This window comes from Gambusia affinis, linkage group LG03, assembly GCF_019740435.1.
Source record: "Gambusia affinis linkage group LG03, SWU_Gaff_1.0, whole genome shotgun sequence".
Taxonomy (NCBI): Eukaryota; Metazoa; Chordata; class Actinopteri; order Cyprinodontiformes; family Poeciliidae; genus Gambusia; species Gambusia affinis.
In genome coordinates, this window is record NC_057870.1 from 6,143,820 (window position 1) to 6,160,427 (window position 16,608).

A 16,608-nucleotide genomic window follows, 5' to 3' on the forward strand; every position below is an offset into this window, starting at 1 on the left:
CCTCTGGAGATGTTGATCCCATCAGTAAGCACACCTGCACCTCATCTGCTCCCGTCCAATGAAAAGCTATTTCAAACTTCATGAAGCACCCTGATCTACCCTGATCTACCCTGATGTTGATGTAAGAAAACATTGGTTTCTGAAAACAAACGATCGATTCTGATGCTTGCATGTTTTGCTGTCTGTAGCTAAATGTGCTATTGGTACACAGCTGTCTTTTGACGCCAGAGTAAAAATCAATCGGGCGTCATAACGAATAGCTTTAATGATGCGGCTGCTGTCTTCTCGGCTTCATGCGACCGTTTGTTAAGCGGCCCGGGCGACACCAGGAGAATGGCGCTGTGATGAGCCGGCCTGAGCCCTGCTGCAGCGAGCGTGCTTGGCCACTGATAACAGGGCCCAGAGCTGCAAAGGCGAGAATCCCATTACAAATAGCTGCATTAGGTCTGTCAGATTGTGCAGCTGAGGCGGTACATCTCCATTGACCCCGCACTGCCACGGTGCCCCCGTGGGGTCGGAGCGCTGCCCCCTTCTGGGACAAAATGGACCTCAGCACTTTTAAAGAGAAGGGGGAGGGAGGACAGTTGCACTCAGGAGGCATGGATGTGAATACAAACACAAGCAGACACACACTAGGTAAATACCTTTACTATACAGAGTCATGCTGTGAGATGCTAATTTTTAAGATGCACAAATTAATACACGAGCAAACTGATGTCGTTACACCATTAGCCAGGCTCCAAATACATTTAAGGAATCCTTCAGGTGAAGTGAGGTGCTGTTCTGTTGCATATAATGTTACTGCTCTTGGTGTGCTCATATATGAAACCAGTGATGGAGAAAGTACTAAAAAAATGTACTTAAGTAGAAGTAAAAGTACCACATTAACATTGTTACTTGAGTAAAAGTAAAAAAAGTACTGGCTTTTAAAAATACTTAAGTATTAAAAGTAAAAGTACTTCCTGAATGCATTACCTAATCTCTAATACAATATCATAAAGTGTACCTGTCGTATTTCATTTTAATACATGAAATATGTGCCATTTTAATGAACAATGCCACAGATAAAGCATGTTTTTATCGTGTTTACTCTCTGTGACAGTTTAGATTTAGATTTGTGATTCTATGCATCATAATTTCAGGGATGGAAACATCTTGCAAAAACTAATCTGACTTACTGCATGTCAGATTTAAGCAGAAATTAGTCTAAAAAGCCCAATTGCAGCTAAAACAAAAATGATTCCACATGTTTGCAACCTGCAGAATGAGAACGATGTAACCGACAGGAACTGCAGGAAAAGACAGAGGAGGAGGAGGAGGAGGAAATGAGACGCTGCATAAGTGGTATTGATTGAACTGGTCCTTGTCTGCCCTCATTTATAAACAAGGCTAACCTGCCACATGTTCATGGAGGACCGGTCAGCCTGACAATAAGCGGTGCTGGTGTGAATCCCGGTGACACCGGTGAAATGCCTTCAGCATTAAACGGGAGCAAACAGAGCAAAACAAAAAACAAAAAAAAGAAAATTACCAGCTGAAGTTGCTGCAGTACTGTTTCCTAACTCCCTATGGATGCTGGGATGTCTAATGAATGTATGTCATACATGTCATAATGTGAGAAAATTAAAAGGATTTTGTGACGTACCAAGTCCTTTATTGTCTTTTAAAGTCCAGCATGCATTTTTATTTTGATTCCCATGAATTCTGAATAGTGCATGTATGTTAGGATCAAGTATGTGGGAAAATTCTAATGTTCTGCTGCATTATAGGGAAGGGTGGGGTAGTTAATTTTTACTGTGATATCTGTGTTATTTTAGTTATTTTATTTAAGTTACTAGCCCAATTAACCGATCAGAAAGGCAACTCACCTGCAGGTTTATATGTTCACAAAACCTAAGGTATGAGTAAATAAAGTAATTATTGGGTTATGTCACAGCTTCAGTAGCTCTGTTGTATACCTGACATCTAATTCTCACATGCTAAAATAGAAAAAATCCACTGCGCTCTGGCTTACCTGGAAATCAAATTATATAAGTTGCGGTCTTGAATAAATAGGATTTTACTGCTGGAACATTGAGGTGCTTATTTGGCAAGGAAATTCAGCACAGAACCATAAAGAGTCCATTAAGCTCATTTTCATCTTTACCTGTGTTTACACGCACACACAATGAACAGATTGATTAGAAAAGAGAATCCTTTTTTGTGCTGCAAATGTCAGCGAAACGGTGTCGCCAGATTCGAGATAACGTGACATTGAATTCTCAAAGAGCAGATGGATCCGATCGCAGCAGCTGAATCATATGTGCGATGACAAAGATAAGAGTTCAAAGACGGATTTTTAAAATGGATACGGGCTTTGATCTCTGTATTGAATTCAGCCTAATTAGAACAAAGATAGATATGCTTCACGCTATCCAAACACAACAAGCTCAGAAATGTTTGATTATTACTTCCTTGCATTGCTAAAAGCGCGTGGAGGAGAGGGGGGGGGGACTCAGCATCGCAAGCCATCGGTTGTGCATAGTTGCCCAGCAGGGTAACGCAGGAGTCAAAGCAGCAGTTTTAGGAAGGGCAATTAAATTCAAGGGAAAGAAAGTAAACAAGAACATGAACAAACGATCTGGGTTGAGTGTTCCTATCAGAGCCGGAGCCCACAGCCAGAACGGTTTTCTGCGGAGAGGCTCTTCAGCTGATGTGAAAAGCGGCAGCTGTGAGGTTTCACGAAAACAAGACGCAAATTAGGCTCCCATTTTCGGCGGGAAGAAGCGCCAGCATGTTTGCTCAGACAGCAGGCCTCATTCAGAGGGCTTTGATCAAAGGACTGACAGTTAAAACTGTAACAGTCTGTCAGGCTGAGCAAATCCCAAATGTGAGCCGATACAAACAAAGAACTCCTAATTAGCGTTAAGATTACGCAGGGTACGCCAAGTGACGAAGGTTGCACTTCTTCTTCTTCTTCTTTGACGTCTCGGTATCAGTCATGCAGGGATATATCTGGCAGTCAGAAGTCTTGAGTTATCCAGGCGGGAATCTTATTTTGGCGGGGAGTCCTCCAGGGACGTAGCGGCACACATAGCGACGTGATGGATGACTTCACTAAATCAGATTAACTCATCGATGTGTTCATGTAGGTTTGCTTACTCTGGGAGCGCTGGGGGGTCTTCATGCAGGATGGGCTATTAAAGTTGCACTGTAATACTACAAACAGAGCTTCTTAAAGATTTGTCTTCACTATCGAATAATAACAGAAACACATACGAAGGTTTTCTTCCATTTGTTACAACGGTACCTGGGTATGTATCTGGATAAGATCTGAAAACGTTAAGATGCGGCGCCTTGTGTTGGGATTTTATGCATTAGGCAAAGTCATGGATAAAAGATGAAAACATCTTGAATCAATGTGTTAAAGAGCCTGAAAGTTTCATCCACACACTATTGTTATTGTCATATTCTTTCCAGATAGGATTTTAAAGAATGAGCATGTGCTATTTCATGCAAACATTTATTTGTTTAAATTCTGAAACTCTTCATAACATTGCTGCTACACCTATAAGGAAGTTTTCCTCTCCGAGATCAGATAACATGACCAGAGTCACAAGGGCGCCCCCCAGAGGCGAGTGCAACATCTCAAAATGTAGTTTCTTCTAAGAAAGCTGCCTTCTCTTTTACTGATGAGTACACCGGGATACAAGGAATAGTTTGCCGAATGAAACTATAACATGTTCTAGTTATAAAATGTTTTCATCCATCCATCCATCCATCCATTTTCTTTACACCCTTCTTCCCTAATGGGGTCGGGAGGGTTGCTGGTGTCTATCTCCAGCTGCGTTCCGGGCGAGAGGCGGGGTTCACCCTGGACAGGTCGCCAGTCTGTCGCAGATAAAATGTTTTCACATTTGGCAAAAACACGGCTGTTCAATAAGCAGTTTATTGATGAAGACCAAGAAATTGTTTCATGAATTGTCTGTTGGTTTGTAGTTTGTTTTGCTTGGTTTTAGTGAGATCTAAATAATGAATTATTCGGCATATAATCTCAATTTTTATTCTGGTTTTTCACAATCTGTTAAATCATACTTTATTACACCAACCTGTCCAGGAACTGCAAATGGAAATGAGCTTTTTTTTTTTTTTTTTTTTTTTGCTACCAAGCATCTCTCCTTTTAGAAGGTTAATGAAATGTTTTATGTTGTCTGTGTGTAAATAAAAGATTATAAGCAGTACGGTCTTGACTCTCTTATGAATGAATATATCGTGATCTACACCATTCCTCTACAGTTCCATCTGTATGCTTGGGGTTGAAGTCCTGCTGGTAGCTGAACCTCCATCCCACTCTCAAGTCTTTCACAAAAATCCATCTTTCCCTCTCTGACCAGTTTCTACTGAATAAAGCATCCCCACAGCATGATGCTAACCCTCCCCCTGCTCCTCACGTTTCTCTACGGTGAAACATGATGGTGTCCTGATACCGATATGAGCGTGAAGTACTCATACTCCTAAAAGCAACCCGATACTTCGGATCGAAACCACTTTTGTGCTGGATTTTCCTCTTGGGCTGGGCTGCCCTGCAACTCAAAGGCTGGACCACACTCCATGTCAGATGGTGGTAATACAAGTTATTTTCTGATCTTCCAAAAAACAAACAAACAAACAAATACACACACACACGGATAAGAAGGACAGAGAAATCACTTAGCAGTAAAGGGTGAAAATGTTCTTCGTTTGGAGACATTTCAAGGTAAACATGAAGGACACTGAAGTATTATTATTATTATTGTTATTGTTATTATTATTCCTACATTTGATCCATTTTAAATGAAAGCTACAGTACGCATGTCATGCTGTGGTTTTGACTTGTTAATTCAGTCTGAGGGACTGTAGAGATACTAAAAAGAGTCACCCTGAAAATAAATGATTTTCTAAATTTTATACATCACAAAAAAAGTATTTGTGACCTATTAATAACTCTGTATTAATAACTACGTACTGTAACTATATACAATACTTGTATGAGTACTTGGAAGAAGAAAGTATCTAAACTGAAGTACTGAGGCTGGAAAAAAAACTAACCTGGACACTCAGTTAAAATGAAAATTTTCCTATGCAGCTATTCTAATCCTAAGCCTCTCCAAAACCTTCTCCCCAACCGTGTTCCTTGGTCTTTGTGATGTTTGTGATTCACAAATATTCCTAACAAATATCTGCAAATCACTCTTTTATATTGAGATTGAGATAAATGACAAGGCGACTGGAGACGAAACAGTAAAAGGGCTGAATGCAAATGGACATCACGCTTCCTGGCTTAAAACACGTCAAAGTTATGAAACATTTTGAGGTGTGAAAACTTTTACAAGGCACTTCTGGTGGCCACTTAGCACAATGACTCTGGACTTTCTGGATAATGACCACAATAGTAACACAGTTCTATATGTCATATTGACAACGTTCCATTTAGAACAGGATTAGTGTCTAACTAGTTGACTTTTCATGTTCTCTCCATTACTCCCTTCCCTCAGTCACACAAAAACCCTTTGCCCATTTCCTTGAATAATGACAGGAAAAGGACATTTCCCCCAAATTCAAGGATTCCACGTATTTCTAAAACAAGTTTCTTCAAACTATTTCTCAAATAGTTTTGATAAAGGAACAAATGCAGCACAAGACATTAAAAAATATATATACAGACTTCATTCCCCCTGGCTACTTCCTGTTCAGAACAGAAAGGCTACGTAGGAGAGCGGAACGGGCCAGACGCACTCTCCAGTCGAGTCTTCAAACTGGGTCTGAAAGTAACATCACAAAGTACAGCAGACAAAGTACGAGGCGCTATGTGTAAGTATTCAGCAGTGTGTTAGTCTTTTATCTCACAGGCAGCAGAGCTAGGGGTGCAAAAATAAGTTGCAACCTTGGCAGCCTCGCATGTAGCTCTGCCTTTGTTTGAGTCCTTTGAATGCCTTGTGGAACGCAGACTGCTGATAAAGTGTTTGCATCTATCCCCTTCTGTCTTGGCCCATCTGGATCCAGGCTTCGCCGTGGCAGCGATTCCTCCCTTCGTGTCCCCTTTGGCTCGGCAAATCCCCCCCCCCAACCAAATACTGGCAAGTTTTCGAAGAGGCCAGCGCATCCGCTGGCCTCCGACTACGACTTTGGCAGGTCACCAATAACCCACTTAGATCTTTCTTTTGCTAGAAATCTCCTGGTTGGCAAACCGCTGACCGTTTTAGGTAGATTCTGAAGGCTGGCCTCTTTGCTTGACTGAGATCTTTGACTCTCTCTGTTTAAGGTTATGTAATGGCGTTGTGTGAATCAACTTCAAAGACTGCACATTCTTGCAAGATCATGAGTATTGTATTAATTCATAATCATTCGCTCAACTTCAGTCTTGATCAGCAGCAATAATCACCTCCTCTGAAATAATTGTCCTTCTTGGTTAATTTAATTACTTCACCCGACGTTATCCATCAGAAACAATTCAATCATTCTGATGTTTTGACTTCTCATTTGTAGGGAGTTGAAGCCGTTCATGTAGCTGAGGTGTACAGAAGATGATGCATGAAACAAATCCAGTCCTGAGCTTATTTAACACAACAGGGTGGATGTCGATTCGTTTCAACCCCCAAAAAGGGGAAAAGTGACAAATGTCTCACGTTTGGGTAGCTAAAAACGGGGTTGGAGCGAAGAAACCATAACCTTGTTTACTACAGAGTTATTTTTTTAGAATAAAATAAAGCTACTTTCTAAATCCACTTTGCCCTTTTTCATGGGGTTTTTGTGCTTCTAGCCAATGATCGGTGGGCGACTGAGGAAGTTGGGTCACCAGACCATCGCAGAGACACAGAACAAACAAATACAAATCTGCACTCAATATTACTTTACTTGTGAAAAATACAAAAAGCAAGGTTTTGTAGTTTTCTCCAAAAAATATTGCTAAAAATCCTCCCATTTAACATTTTTAATGTTATTATTGTTGGACTGAGACATGTGTAAAAACTGATTTCTATTCATCTATGAAAACTGTGTGTAGCTTGTGAATCCTAATGTTTATTAGTCCTGCAGTATATGTATAGATGTTCTGTAATGTCTGAGCAGACCGTTGGTTCAAACCAGTGGTTTGAGAAGAATCCTAATGTCTTATGATCCAAGAAATGGAGTCACCAGTTTTAACTCAGTCTGTCCCAAAAGCATAGACCTAGAATTGGGGTAAAAGAAATAACTCACTGTTTTTATGGTTTACGACACACAGAGATGACTTCATGTAACCAGGTTGCACTTGGATGTCGCACACCTCAGTCTGCCAGCTCTCATTGACGGCGCCAGCTGCAACAACCGAGGCAGGTGTGCGTATAGAAAAACAATGAAAATAAAAAAGCAGTTTAACGCCGCTCAGGAGAGACAAATGCTTTTCTCAAACACATTCAGGTCTTGCAATTTTCCTCCTGCAAACAAACACCGTTGCCAGAGAACGTGGAGATGCACAGCATCGGATTGTGTTTGCAACACCTGGAACGCAGCATGCAAACTCACATGGGGAGACGAGAGATTAATCAGTTATAAACAGGAAGTTTGCGCCGAACATGGAGAGAGGTCATTCCCAGACTACACGTACGTTGTGTTAATATACAGAGCAGGGAGAGAAGGAAATCCAGCATTACAATGTGAAGCTCAATGCATAGATTTGGTTGTTTACCATTTCAAAATCAACAGGAACTTCATTACATTTTTATAAAACATTTGCTAGTAATGGTCAGATAGTAAGAAATAATTTTTTTTATTAACTTGGTTGCCCACAGCTTATGGCTAAGAGCAGCATTATGAGCAAAAGATGCCTCTAACCCACAGTGCATGGCTGCTTAACATCTCCTTATTGTTCTGCATTAAAAGCTGCTTCATAAAATCCGACATATATCCAATATAGCCGTCTAGCTGCTAAACGGAGAAGAAAATTGTGCCACTGAACAAGCTATAAAAGAATATTGTGTTGTGTTGGATTGTTTAATGGACGCGGTTCGGCTGCTGTGGGCTAATGGAAGGATTATACAATCGTACGAGAGCGAGTGAGCGCAGAGCAAAGGAGAATTCAGATCAGTTTATGGATGTTACGGTGAATATGATGATGTGCGGCAATGAAAAGAGCTGTCAAACAAAAAGAAAAAAAACAGCCTCAGAGGAACAAATATGCAGAAATTGTAACTGCACTTTGAATTTATGTGTATTGAAATTCAGCCAAGCTCCATTAGCGAGGAGCGGTGGATAATAATGCGCGTATATTTCATTGCATTGGCAAAAAAACAGTTTCTATGCAAACTACGAGTACCAAGAAGTAAGAGTTACACGAGTAGCATAATTTTGGATAGGTTTTAGTTTTCTCACATTGCTTATTGATTTAGTGGACAAATCTATTGAGCAACGACCCGGGTGAGACGGCACCAAAGCTTGGATCAATTGCTGCTGTTTGTTCTGCCAATAATTTGCTAATCTCTTAATTGAGGCATTGATAATATTGAACATACTCTTGTTGGTGACTTTATTAGCAACTCCTTACTAGTACAAGTAACATTCTGCCTTCATAAATGTCCCAGTTCCTATTGGATTCAACAAAATGTTGGAAGCGTCCCTCAGAGATTTTGGTTATACAGAGTATATCAACACTGTAGCATCACAAAGTCGCTGACACTATCATCAATGACGTAAACCTTCTGCTCACATGTGAATGGTGCTCAGTTGGGTCAGCATTAATGACTGTGGAGATTATTGGAGGACAACCAGAAAGAGAGGAATTGATTTTTTTTGACAAGTTGAATTACTCTGGTAGAAGTAGCCATCACAAGATGGAGAAGGTCAACAGCTAAACTCAAGAAAACTGAAATAATTCTTAGATAAAAAATATCCCTACGCCACTGTGTTGCCACCAAAAGCCTGAGTCGTTAATATGAGAGGAACTTTTGGAGACATTTGTGTTTACCAAATTCCATCTGCTCTCTGAATGCTGCAGTGAAAATTGAGAATCATGGAACCACACAATGGTTTCCCAGTCAATCAGTTATTGTCGAAGTTTTGTGAAAACGTGTTAATCGAAACCTCAGTTTTGCTGTTCTTAGAAGACAGTGGAATCAGTTTGGCCATAAGCTGCTGCAGTCCCTCTGTTTTGAGGATCTATGTGTTGTTCATTCTGAAATGGTACTGCAAACACCTTGGTATTAACAAATCATTGGTAACACTGCAGCTATTTTCTTACCTCAAATCAGTTTGCCAGTTTCTACGTATAAAATGACATTATATTACTCATTTGATCCTCCTATGACCTGTGTTACAGTGTTCCTACAAGGTTGGTGGCATCAACTGACTCATTTACTCTTTGATTAGGTTTAGTCTGAAAAATACTTGGAATTGGAACAATATTAAGCCTGTGATTGGACAAACTTTGTAAAGGTGGAGTGCATATGAAGCTGAAAAAGTTAGGCTTCATCTCTACCATATATTATGCATTCTAACTATGAAACAGCAAATCTATAATTTATAGCACTTTTTACATATCTGTAGGTAATAATTACTGCGGTATTTTCCTTGCAGGAATAAAAATAAGTAAATATAAAGAAAATAACAACCTCAGACCAAAAAGCTGTAGGGGTTTCCAGAGACACGTAACTTTGCAAAAATGTGTTCCTTCTATATAAAGTTTGTTCTCCACCAAATTTCTTTTTTTTTAACCAACTTAATACTAAAGGAAGTTAAACTCCTGGCCAGGAAAGTGTCTCTCTTCCCAGCTGGAGTGTTTGTACCTGAGGAGATGTGCAAGTTAGCAACAGAGATATCATCGCAAACACTGTCACTGTGGCAGTGTTTACTGGCACCCAAGGCAGGAAGTGCTCATTTACAGGGAGGGAAGCAGGTTAATGAAACATTATTGATTTCCCCTCCTGCATCCCTGGAGATGAGCGAAAGCAACACCAACTCTTCCAAACCTCGTCTGCCTCCTCCGCTAACGGTCAGCCTGCTCGGTCGCAGCGCCGGGCCCGTGGGGACGGCTGAACAAGAGGAGGATCTGTATGAGCGCTTATGTCGTCAGTGGCGTGTGACTGGAGAAGAAATGGAGGACAATGAATGCAATGGAGGGGATAGAGGGAACCGTCAGCCCCGGCCCGACTCCGCTTCTTGCATGCGGATAAAGGCTGAAAATTACTGTCCTTTCACTGCAAAAACACTCACTTTTACCAAGAATGTTTCACTCTTGTTTTAGCGCAGATGTCTCCGTACACTTGAAGCAAGACAAAACTAACTCACAAGTAACTTTTCAGCAAGCTGTGGGAGATTGTTTTGAGTGAGCAATCTTGTAGTATTGATGAAAACATGCTTGTTCCATTTGCAGATTATTTGACTTATATTGTGGGTGAAATATCTTGTTACAATCTGCCCCTGGAGAAAGCACTTTTTCATCAATATTAAGGAAACAAGCTTATGTTTCTTGTAGAAAAGCATCTTCCAAGTCAGTTTTGTCTAATTTCAAGTGTACTAAGATATTTGCTCAAAACACTCGGTAAGATTTTGTGTTTTTGCAGTGTTTACACTTTGTTCAGACTCTGGTGTCTAACCCTTTACAAAACTACTTGTCATCATGTACAGATTTTCAATTATTGGAATCAGTTGTGCTGTGGCTTCATATTGTCCAGAGATGCACAAAAATCATCTGTTGCCAGTTTTCAGCTAGATCAGCCTGAACTGGTAAACTGTTGTTGGACAACTCAAAAATGTAAAAATTTAATTTACAAATACTTCAGAGCCCCTCTAAAAAAACAAAAAAACAAAAAAAAAACACTTGGAACTGCCTCTTAATAGTTCAAACACTAAAATATTTGTTAATACGCACAGTGGAAACAGTCCTTGTTTTACCACAGAAGTTAATATCTACACTCTTCCTTATCGCGGCTCTTGGGGGAACAGCCAACAATTTTTGTCAGCCAGTTTGCTAAAAATGATATAAAATAAATAACCTTTCAGATATAAAACCTTATCTGAAAAGTTATATAAGATGTACTTCCCAAATAACGTCGGCTACTCTCTCTCTTTTTTTGTTTTGTTCTTGTTTTAGAAACGACCAGAAAGCGGTTTATTTGGCTTGTTGGTATGTGGGTGGCACGTCTGACAGAAGTGACAGAGATAAATGACAGGGACCGACGCCGAGTCATGCTCCACCTCCCCTCCATGTGTGGTCTGTCTGCAGCCAGAGGTCCTGCTGTGGGCCCATTCTGGGAATCGGCGAAGGGAGAAATCATCAACCATCACCAATCAGATCAAATCAGCCTCCGTCTAAAAAAAAAAAAAACCTTCACAATTTTACTTACTGCATTGCGGGCTCAGAGAAATGAAACGGACAGCTGGAGACGGGCGATAAATTTAGACATCCGTTAACCAGATGCTCCCAGTTTGAGCACCTTGACCCCGCCGACTGAATCAATGCAACCATGTTTATGAAACCTGTAATTTGGACTAACAGGTTCTCAGAATGGGAATGAACGTAGAAAAGCATCACCGACAGTAAAAACATCTGCCAAGTGCACTAGATTGTTTCAGACGTCTCCATTTATCACAACAGTTTAATTCGTGTGGTTTAAAGTTCGGACCGTGTCGGACCCTGAACACATTCCATTTTGAAATTTCACTTTTTTCATCTGCTGACTGAACCTGGATGTAGCCGAGCTGAAATTGTTTTCTCTGGTACAGTGCAGCTACCGATCGTAAAGGACTGACAGTTTCTCACGAGGTGGGCTTGAGGGTCAAACACTTCCAGCGGAGGGTCTGGAGACAGATTTTGTTGGGGAAGTTGATGCATAACGTTTCTCTGATGCTTTCAGGGTGCATCCACACCAGCCCTGTTCAGTCCGCTTTAATCGAACTATAGTTTGTTTGCCTAGAAAGTCCAGTTTGTTTGGGGAGGTGTAAATGGACAACCCTGACTCTGATGCAGAACTAAAAAAAACGATATACGGTCCGCCTGAAACCTAGATTTAGTTTTGGCTGAAGTGAACTCTGGTGGGGTTCGAACGCGAATGTGAATGCAAAGCAGACTGGGGACCGCTCCAAGGGAGAAAGCAGATTATAGTGCAGGGTATTCTGGGTAAATACAACCAAAGCAAACATGTTTCTCAGGCCAGCAGGAGAAACCTTTTGTAGTTGTTTTTGCCAAAGAGAGAGAAATCTGACAGCCACAAAGATCTGATGATACTCCATTCTTGTTTTCTTTTTGTGAAGAAAGTTGCGCTTATGTCTTCAGAGGTTTTAGCATCATTTTCTTCAGTGATTTTTGGTGCAGCGCCCCCACAGGCGAAGGGAGGAACAGGTTTTTCAGAGGGTTGGGTTTTTGTTGACATTGCAGTGTGAAACTAAACCACACAATCTGAAAACGTAACAAATGTTGCAATTTTGTTCCCCCAGGTCTTAGAAAATTCCCCCACTTAGAAAGCCCTAGAACTGGTTCCTTAGTTCTTACCATTTAACCAAATCCTTGTTGGTGTTGTGTGTGCGCACCACTTATAAGTTGCTTATAACCTCATTTCTTGCTGGCTTACAAAATGCCATGTGTCAGTGTATTCTGCACTGCAACGGATAAAAATCAAAGGTTTCCTCCTCACTCTTCTTCTTCTTCTTCTTCTTCTTCCTACATCTCATTTCCCAAACCCTCCTCCGTTCTTACACAACCTTAATGATGGCATCATTCAGGCACCCAATGCTGCAGTGCTATATAATGGATCCGTTTTAAAGAAGCACACAGAATAAATACACCACCAAAACAAGGGTCATCAAGTAAGATTTAATCACCTTTAGTTAGTGATCACACCACAGCTGCAGACCCTGAGAATCTGTGCTCAATAATTACTTGACCAGCTCGCCAAATCTAATATGGAAGAGCTTCCCAGTGCTGCGAACGCTGCGGTCCAACCACGGTTGTTACTTTTGTTATTGCAGTTCATTGCATTCTGCCTCTGGGAGCAGATGGAATAAAATAGCATGGAAATAATTGATCGTAGTGCTGCTAAAACTAGAAAGCTTTGTACGTTGGGCTAAAGAAGACCCGCTCCTGTGTGCAAATCATGTCAAATTAATACACTGGATTTTCTTTAGAGTTCTCCGGAAACCAATTTAGGTGTTCCGAAACACAAAACTAAATTTTTCTGCAGAGGACTCTTGGCTGTTTGAATGTGTCGACTGCTTTCAGGTCGTCCGTCCATTTTCTACTTCTTTAATTCTCTAAGACCAGTAAATCTGACGTGAACGTTTTGGAAGGTTGAGAGGAACTCAGAGTACCTGGAGAGAAATTTCATACGCATGGAAAGAAGTTTCAAAGTCCACACTGAAATGCCGTGGGGCTGGATTCAAACCTCGAGGCTCTCGCCGCCAAGCAACAGCGCCACCATGCAGCCGCTTCTGTGGGAAAATGGAAAGTCTGTTTGGATGGGGCTTCAAAGTCGGATAAAATGCGACTTCTGACTGCAGCCGTGTTGAAAACTATTAGAACTATTATAGAACTCATTTAGTACCACAATATGGGAGTGGCACAAAATAAATTTGTCGGGGTGTGAAAATATCGTAATTGGGCCGTTGAGACTGCCACGAAAAAGTCAGATATAGCTAGAAAAAAAATAAATAAATTTAATTCGGATTTGGATCGGATTTGCCTGCTGCAAGAGCATAGCCGTTTGTATGTCTGTATAAACATCAGACATTTAGGCTAAGTAGCGATGTTCTAATCAGGATTTTGAATTTAATACACAGCTTGTCATCCTCAATTTAAAAATGTCTTAGTTTTTCCAAAAACATTGCCAAAATGTTTCATTTTTTTGATTTCTATTACCAATTTTTCTAACCATTGTGTCATCTCATCAGCTTGATTGCCCCCTTAATAAATATGACTCCACTTTAAATGGTAAACTTTACTCAGAGCAGCTGACGGTAAGGGGTTTGTGTGTATAGACAATCATCCCACAAGACTTTTCTGTGTTCTAGACTCAATCAGATGCATGTCAAGAGGAGGTTAACATAAAATGAGCACTTCATTATAGACCATACATGGGAGGGGACGCCTCCTGTGAGAGGTTTGAGCTTTTTTGTAGCCGCTCCTCTAATCTGCCATCACCTCCTTCAACCAGCTTGGTGCTGAGCTCCATGCCAAGGCTGGCGTCCTTGAATGCGTGACTCTAACAGGATGGAAGGGAGAGAAAAAGAAAAGACTGAACAAAGAGGCAGAAACGAGCGGAGGGGGGGAGGAGAAGGGACGGGCAAAGAAATTATTCAAATCGCTGTTAGATTTGTAGCCCCGAAAAGGATCCTCATTAGCATAACTTCAAAACCTTGGCGCTCCAGTCTTAATAATACACGCGCTTTGAGTCTTCCTGTGTACCACCTCCTCGCTCTGTAATGTTTCTGTTTCTGTATTTGCGCGGAGGCCACGCGGTGCGGAGAGAGAGCCAGGGAGAGAGAGAGAGAGAGACGATCGCCAACTTCCTCCCGTCTGTCTCCGGGGCTGAGGCGGTGGGACGTCCCAACCTCTGGTTTGTTTTGAACGTAGCCTGGCGCCTTATCAGAGAGGAAGACTGAGGCATCCCAATTAACCTTCCGGCACGGCGGCTTTTGGCTGCTCGCTTCCTCATGTACGCTCACATTCCCACAGAATGGACATAGCTCATTTAGAAACCCGTTGCTGTGAATATATAGGTACATATTTGTAAAATGTATGTAGGAATGTAAGCATGACGTGATTAGATGCTAATAATTTAACCCGGAGGCCTATTCTTATAAAAGAAGAAAAGGATGAAATCAGGAGAAAAAAAAAACATTAAGAATGACTTGAAAAGTACTTTTGGTAACACTTTGAAACTAGTAACAACATCACATGAAATAGTCATGTAGCAGGATGCCCGCTGAGCTGAGCTGGGCAAAACAACACAAATAAGAATAACAGTGTGGTATGGAACAAAATTTTTGTTTTCTCTGAGAAAAAAAGAAAAGAACAAATCTTCAAAAGGTAGAGTACGTTTCAAAAGTTCTGTCCCTTTGATTATCAATAGTAAGTGCTGAATATGCATCAACAGGCATTAGTGGTATGTACATACGCAAGTTTTGCGTGAAAGCTGCTTCAGTTAGTTTGGCTCTGTGGTTTTTCCTCTATCCAGATGCAGATGGTGGACCGCAGGAGCACGGGGTTCAAATACTGATCTCAGACTGAAGCCATCAGAAAACAGACTACCAGCCTCTATAGATTCCTGCTTCTATCACATAGTGGGCCTCAACATTACCGCCTTTGATGGAGCGCAGGGCCCTGGTGGAATGCGTGCGGAAATCTGTGAGTGTTTGCTCCTGAAATAGTCAAGGAGCAAGACGTCAACTGTAGTCACAACAGGTCAAACACTACTGAGCTGTAGGAGGCTACAGTCTCTTATCTGACTGACCAGTCTTGCTCCGTCAACTTGTACGGAGGAGACGGAGAGAGGCTCCTGAGAAACAACGCCACCAACTGGCAAAGGACAAGCATGACCAATGACAAGGTGGCAGGAATACAAGCAGTAATTACAATGATTGTCTCGAACAAGACTGGTTTTCATTTACTAAACATTAGAGATATTAGTGAGGTCAAAGAGTCTGATCTCTTTAACTCAAAGGCACTTCACAAATAGAGTGCTAAAAGAAAAACAAAAACCCACAGAGGCTGTTGTACTTGTCTGGGTTCAGGACATCTGACGGTACATTTCCGCATTTGGTGTACATCAGTACAAGCATTTTACCAAGCAGACAAAAATAACAAAACATTCAGTTTGTGGGACATGTTACAGCATTCCGACAACAGTCCGAGTCTGTAGGGTTTTGCTCATTTTTTCGTTTTGGGTTTGTTTGTGTGTCTACTTAAACTGACTCTGGAAACAATTGGAGACAATAAAAAAAGAGAAAGAAAGAAAGAAAGAAAGTCTTTAGCGTGATGGAAGTTTCTGCAACTGTTAACGTCAAAATAAAGTAAAAAAAAAAAACCACGGACAAGCACAAGACAGCTGAGAGGCAATCAGCCAATGGCGGCCCCCTCCCTCCCTCACTGGAGCTGGAAAAGAACAAAGCAATCCCATTAACAGAGAGGCACTTCCAATTTCCCTGCTTTGGAATTTGAACAGACAAGGCTTTTGGTCAGTGTTCTCGTTCATTAACTTTGTCATTTTCGTTCCAACGGGCGAAATGAAAACTGCCATATTAAAGCTGAATTAAGGTCTCTGAAGGGCTGTGGCTGTGATGGAGAATTCATTTAAAGTGAAGGCTGCGTAGTCAAAAAGGTCAAAGACTAGGATAATGAATCTAACAGAAGTTATGTGGACAGAATGCCTCGGAAAAAGTATTCATACTCTTTGAACTCGTCTTCTTTCGCCATGTTCCAGTTTCAACGAGTTTCAAGGCACTTCATGTGCTACACATGGACGAAGTGTGGCGCGCATTTCTATTCGTCTCCCTGAACAGAATCATTTGTAGAACCGTCTGTCGGCAGTAAAAGCTGCAGATCCTCCCTCTCTCCCGGAAAGAAAAGCATCCCCACATTATGATGCTGCCACCGCCGTGTTTTCATAGCAGGGGTGGTATGTT

General features: G+C 41.3%; 1 protein-coding gene across 5 annotated transcripts in view; it reads right to left on the reverse strand.

Moving 5' to 3' along the window:
• arvcfb (ARVCF delta catenin family member b) overlaps window positions 1-16,608 on the reverse strand; it is a 220,842-nt gene that overhangs the window by 155,278 nt on the left and 48,956 nt on the right. For 2 of the 5 annotated variants that reach the window (XM_044111817.1, XM_044111815.1), the window contains exon 1: window positions 7,216-7,267. The exons of 2 other annotated variants lie outside the window; for them this stretch is intronic. In XM_044111817.1, coding sequence (XP_043967752.1) covers window positions 7,216-7,252 — 37 coding nt within the window. In that variant the 5' untranslated portion in view covers window positions 7,253-7,267. Of the gene's footprint in view, window positions 1-7,215; window positions 7,268-11,187; window positions 11,255-16,608 lie in introns of those variants that run through there. One more of the 5 variants, XM_044111814.1, reaches the window with a different exon arrangement.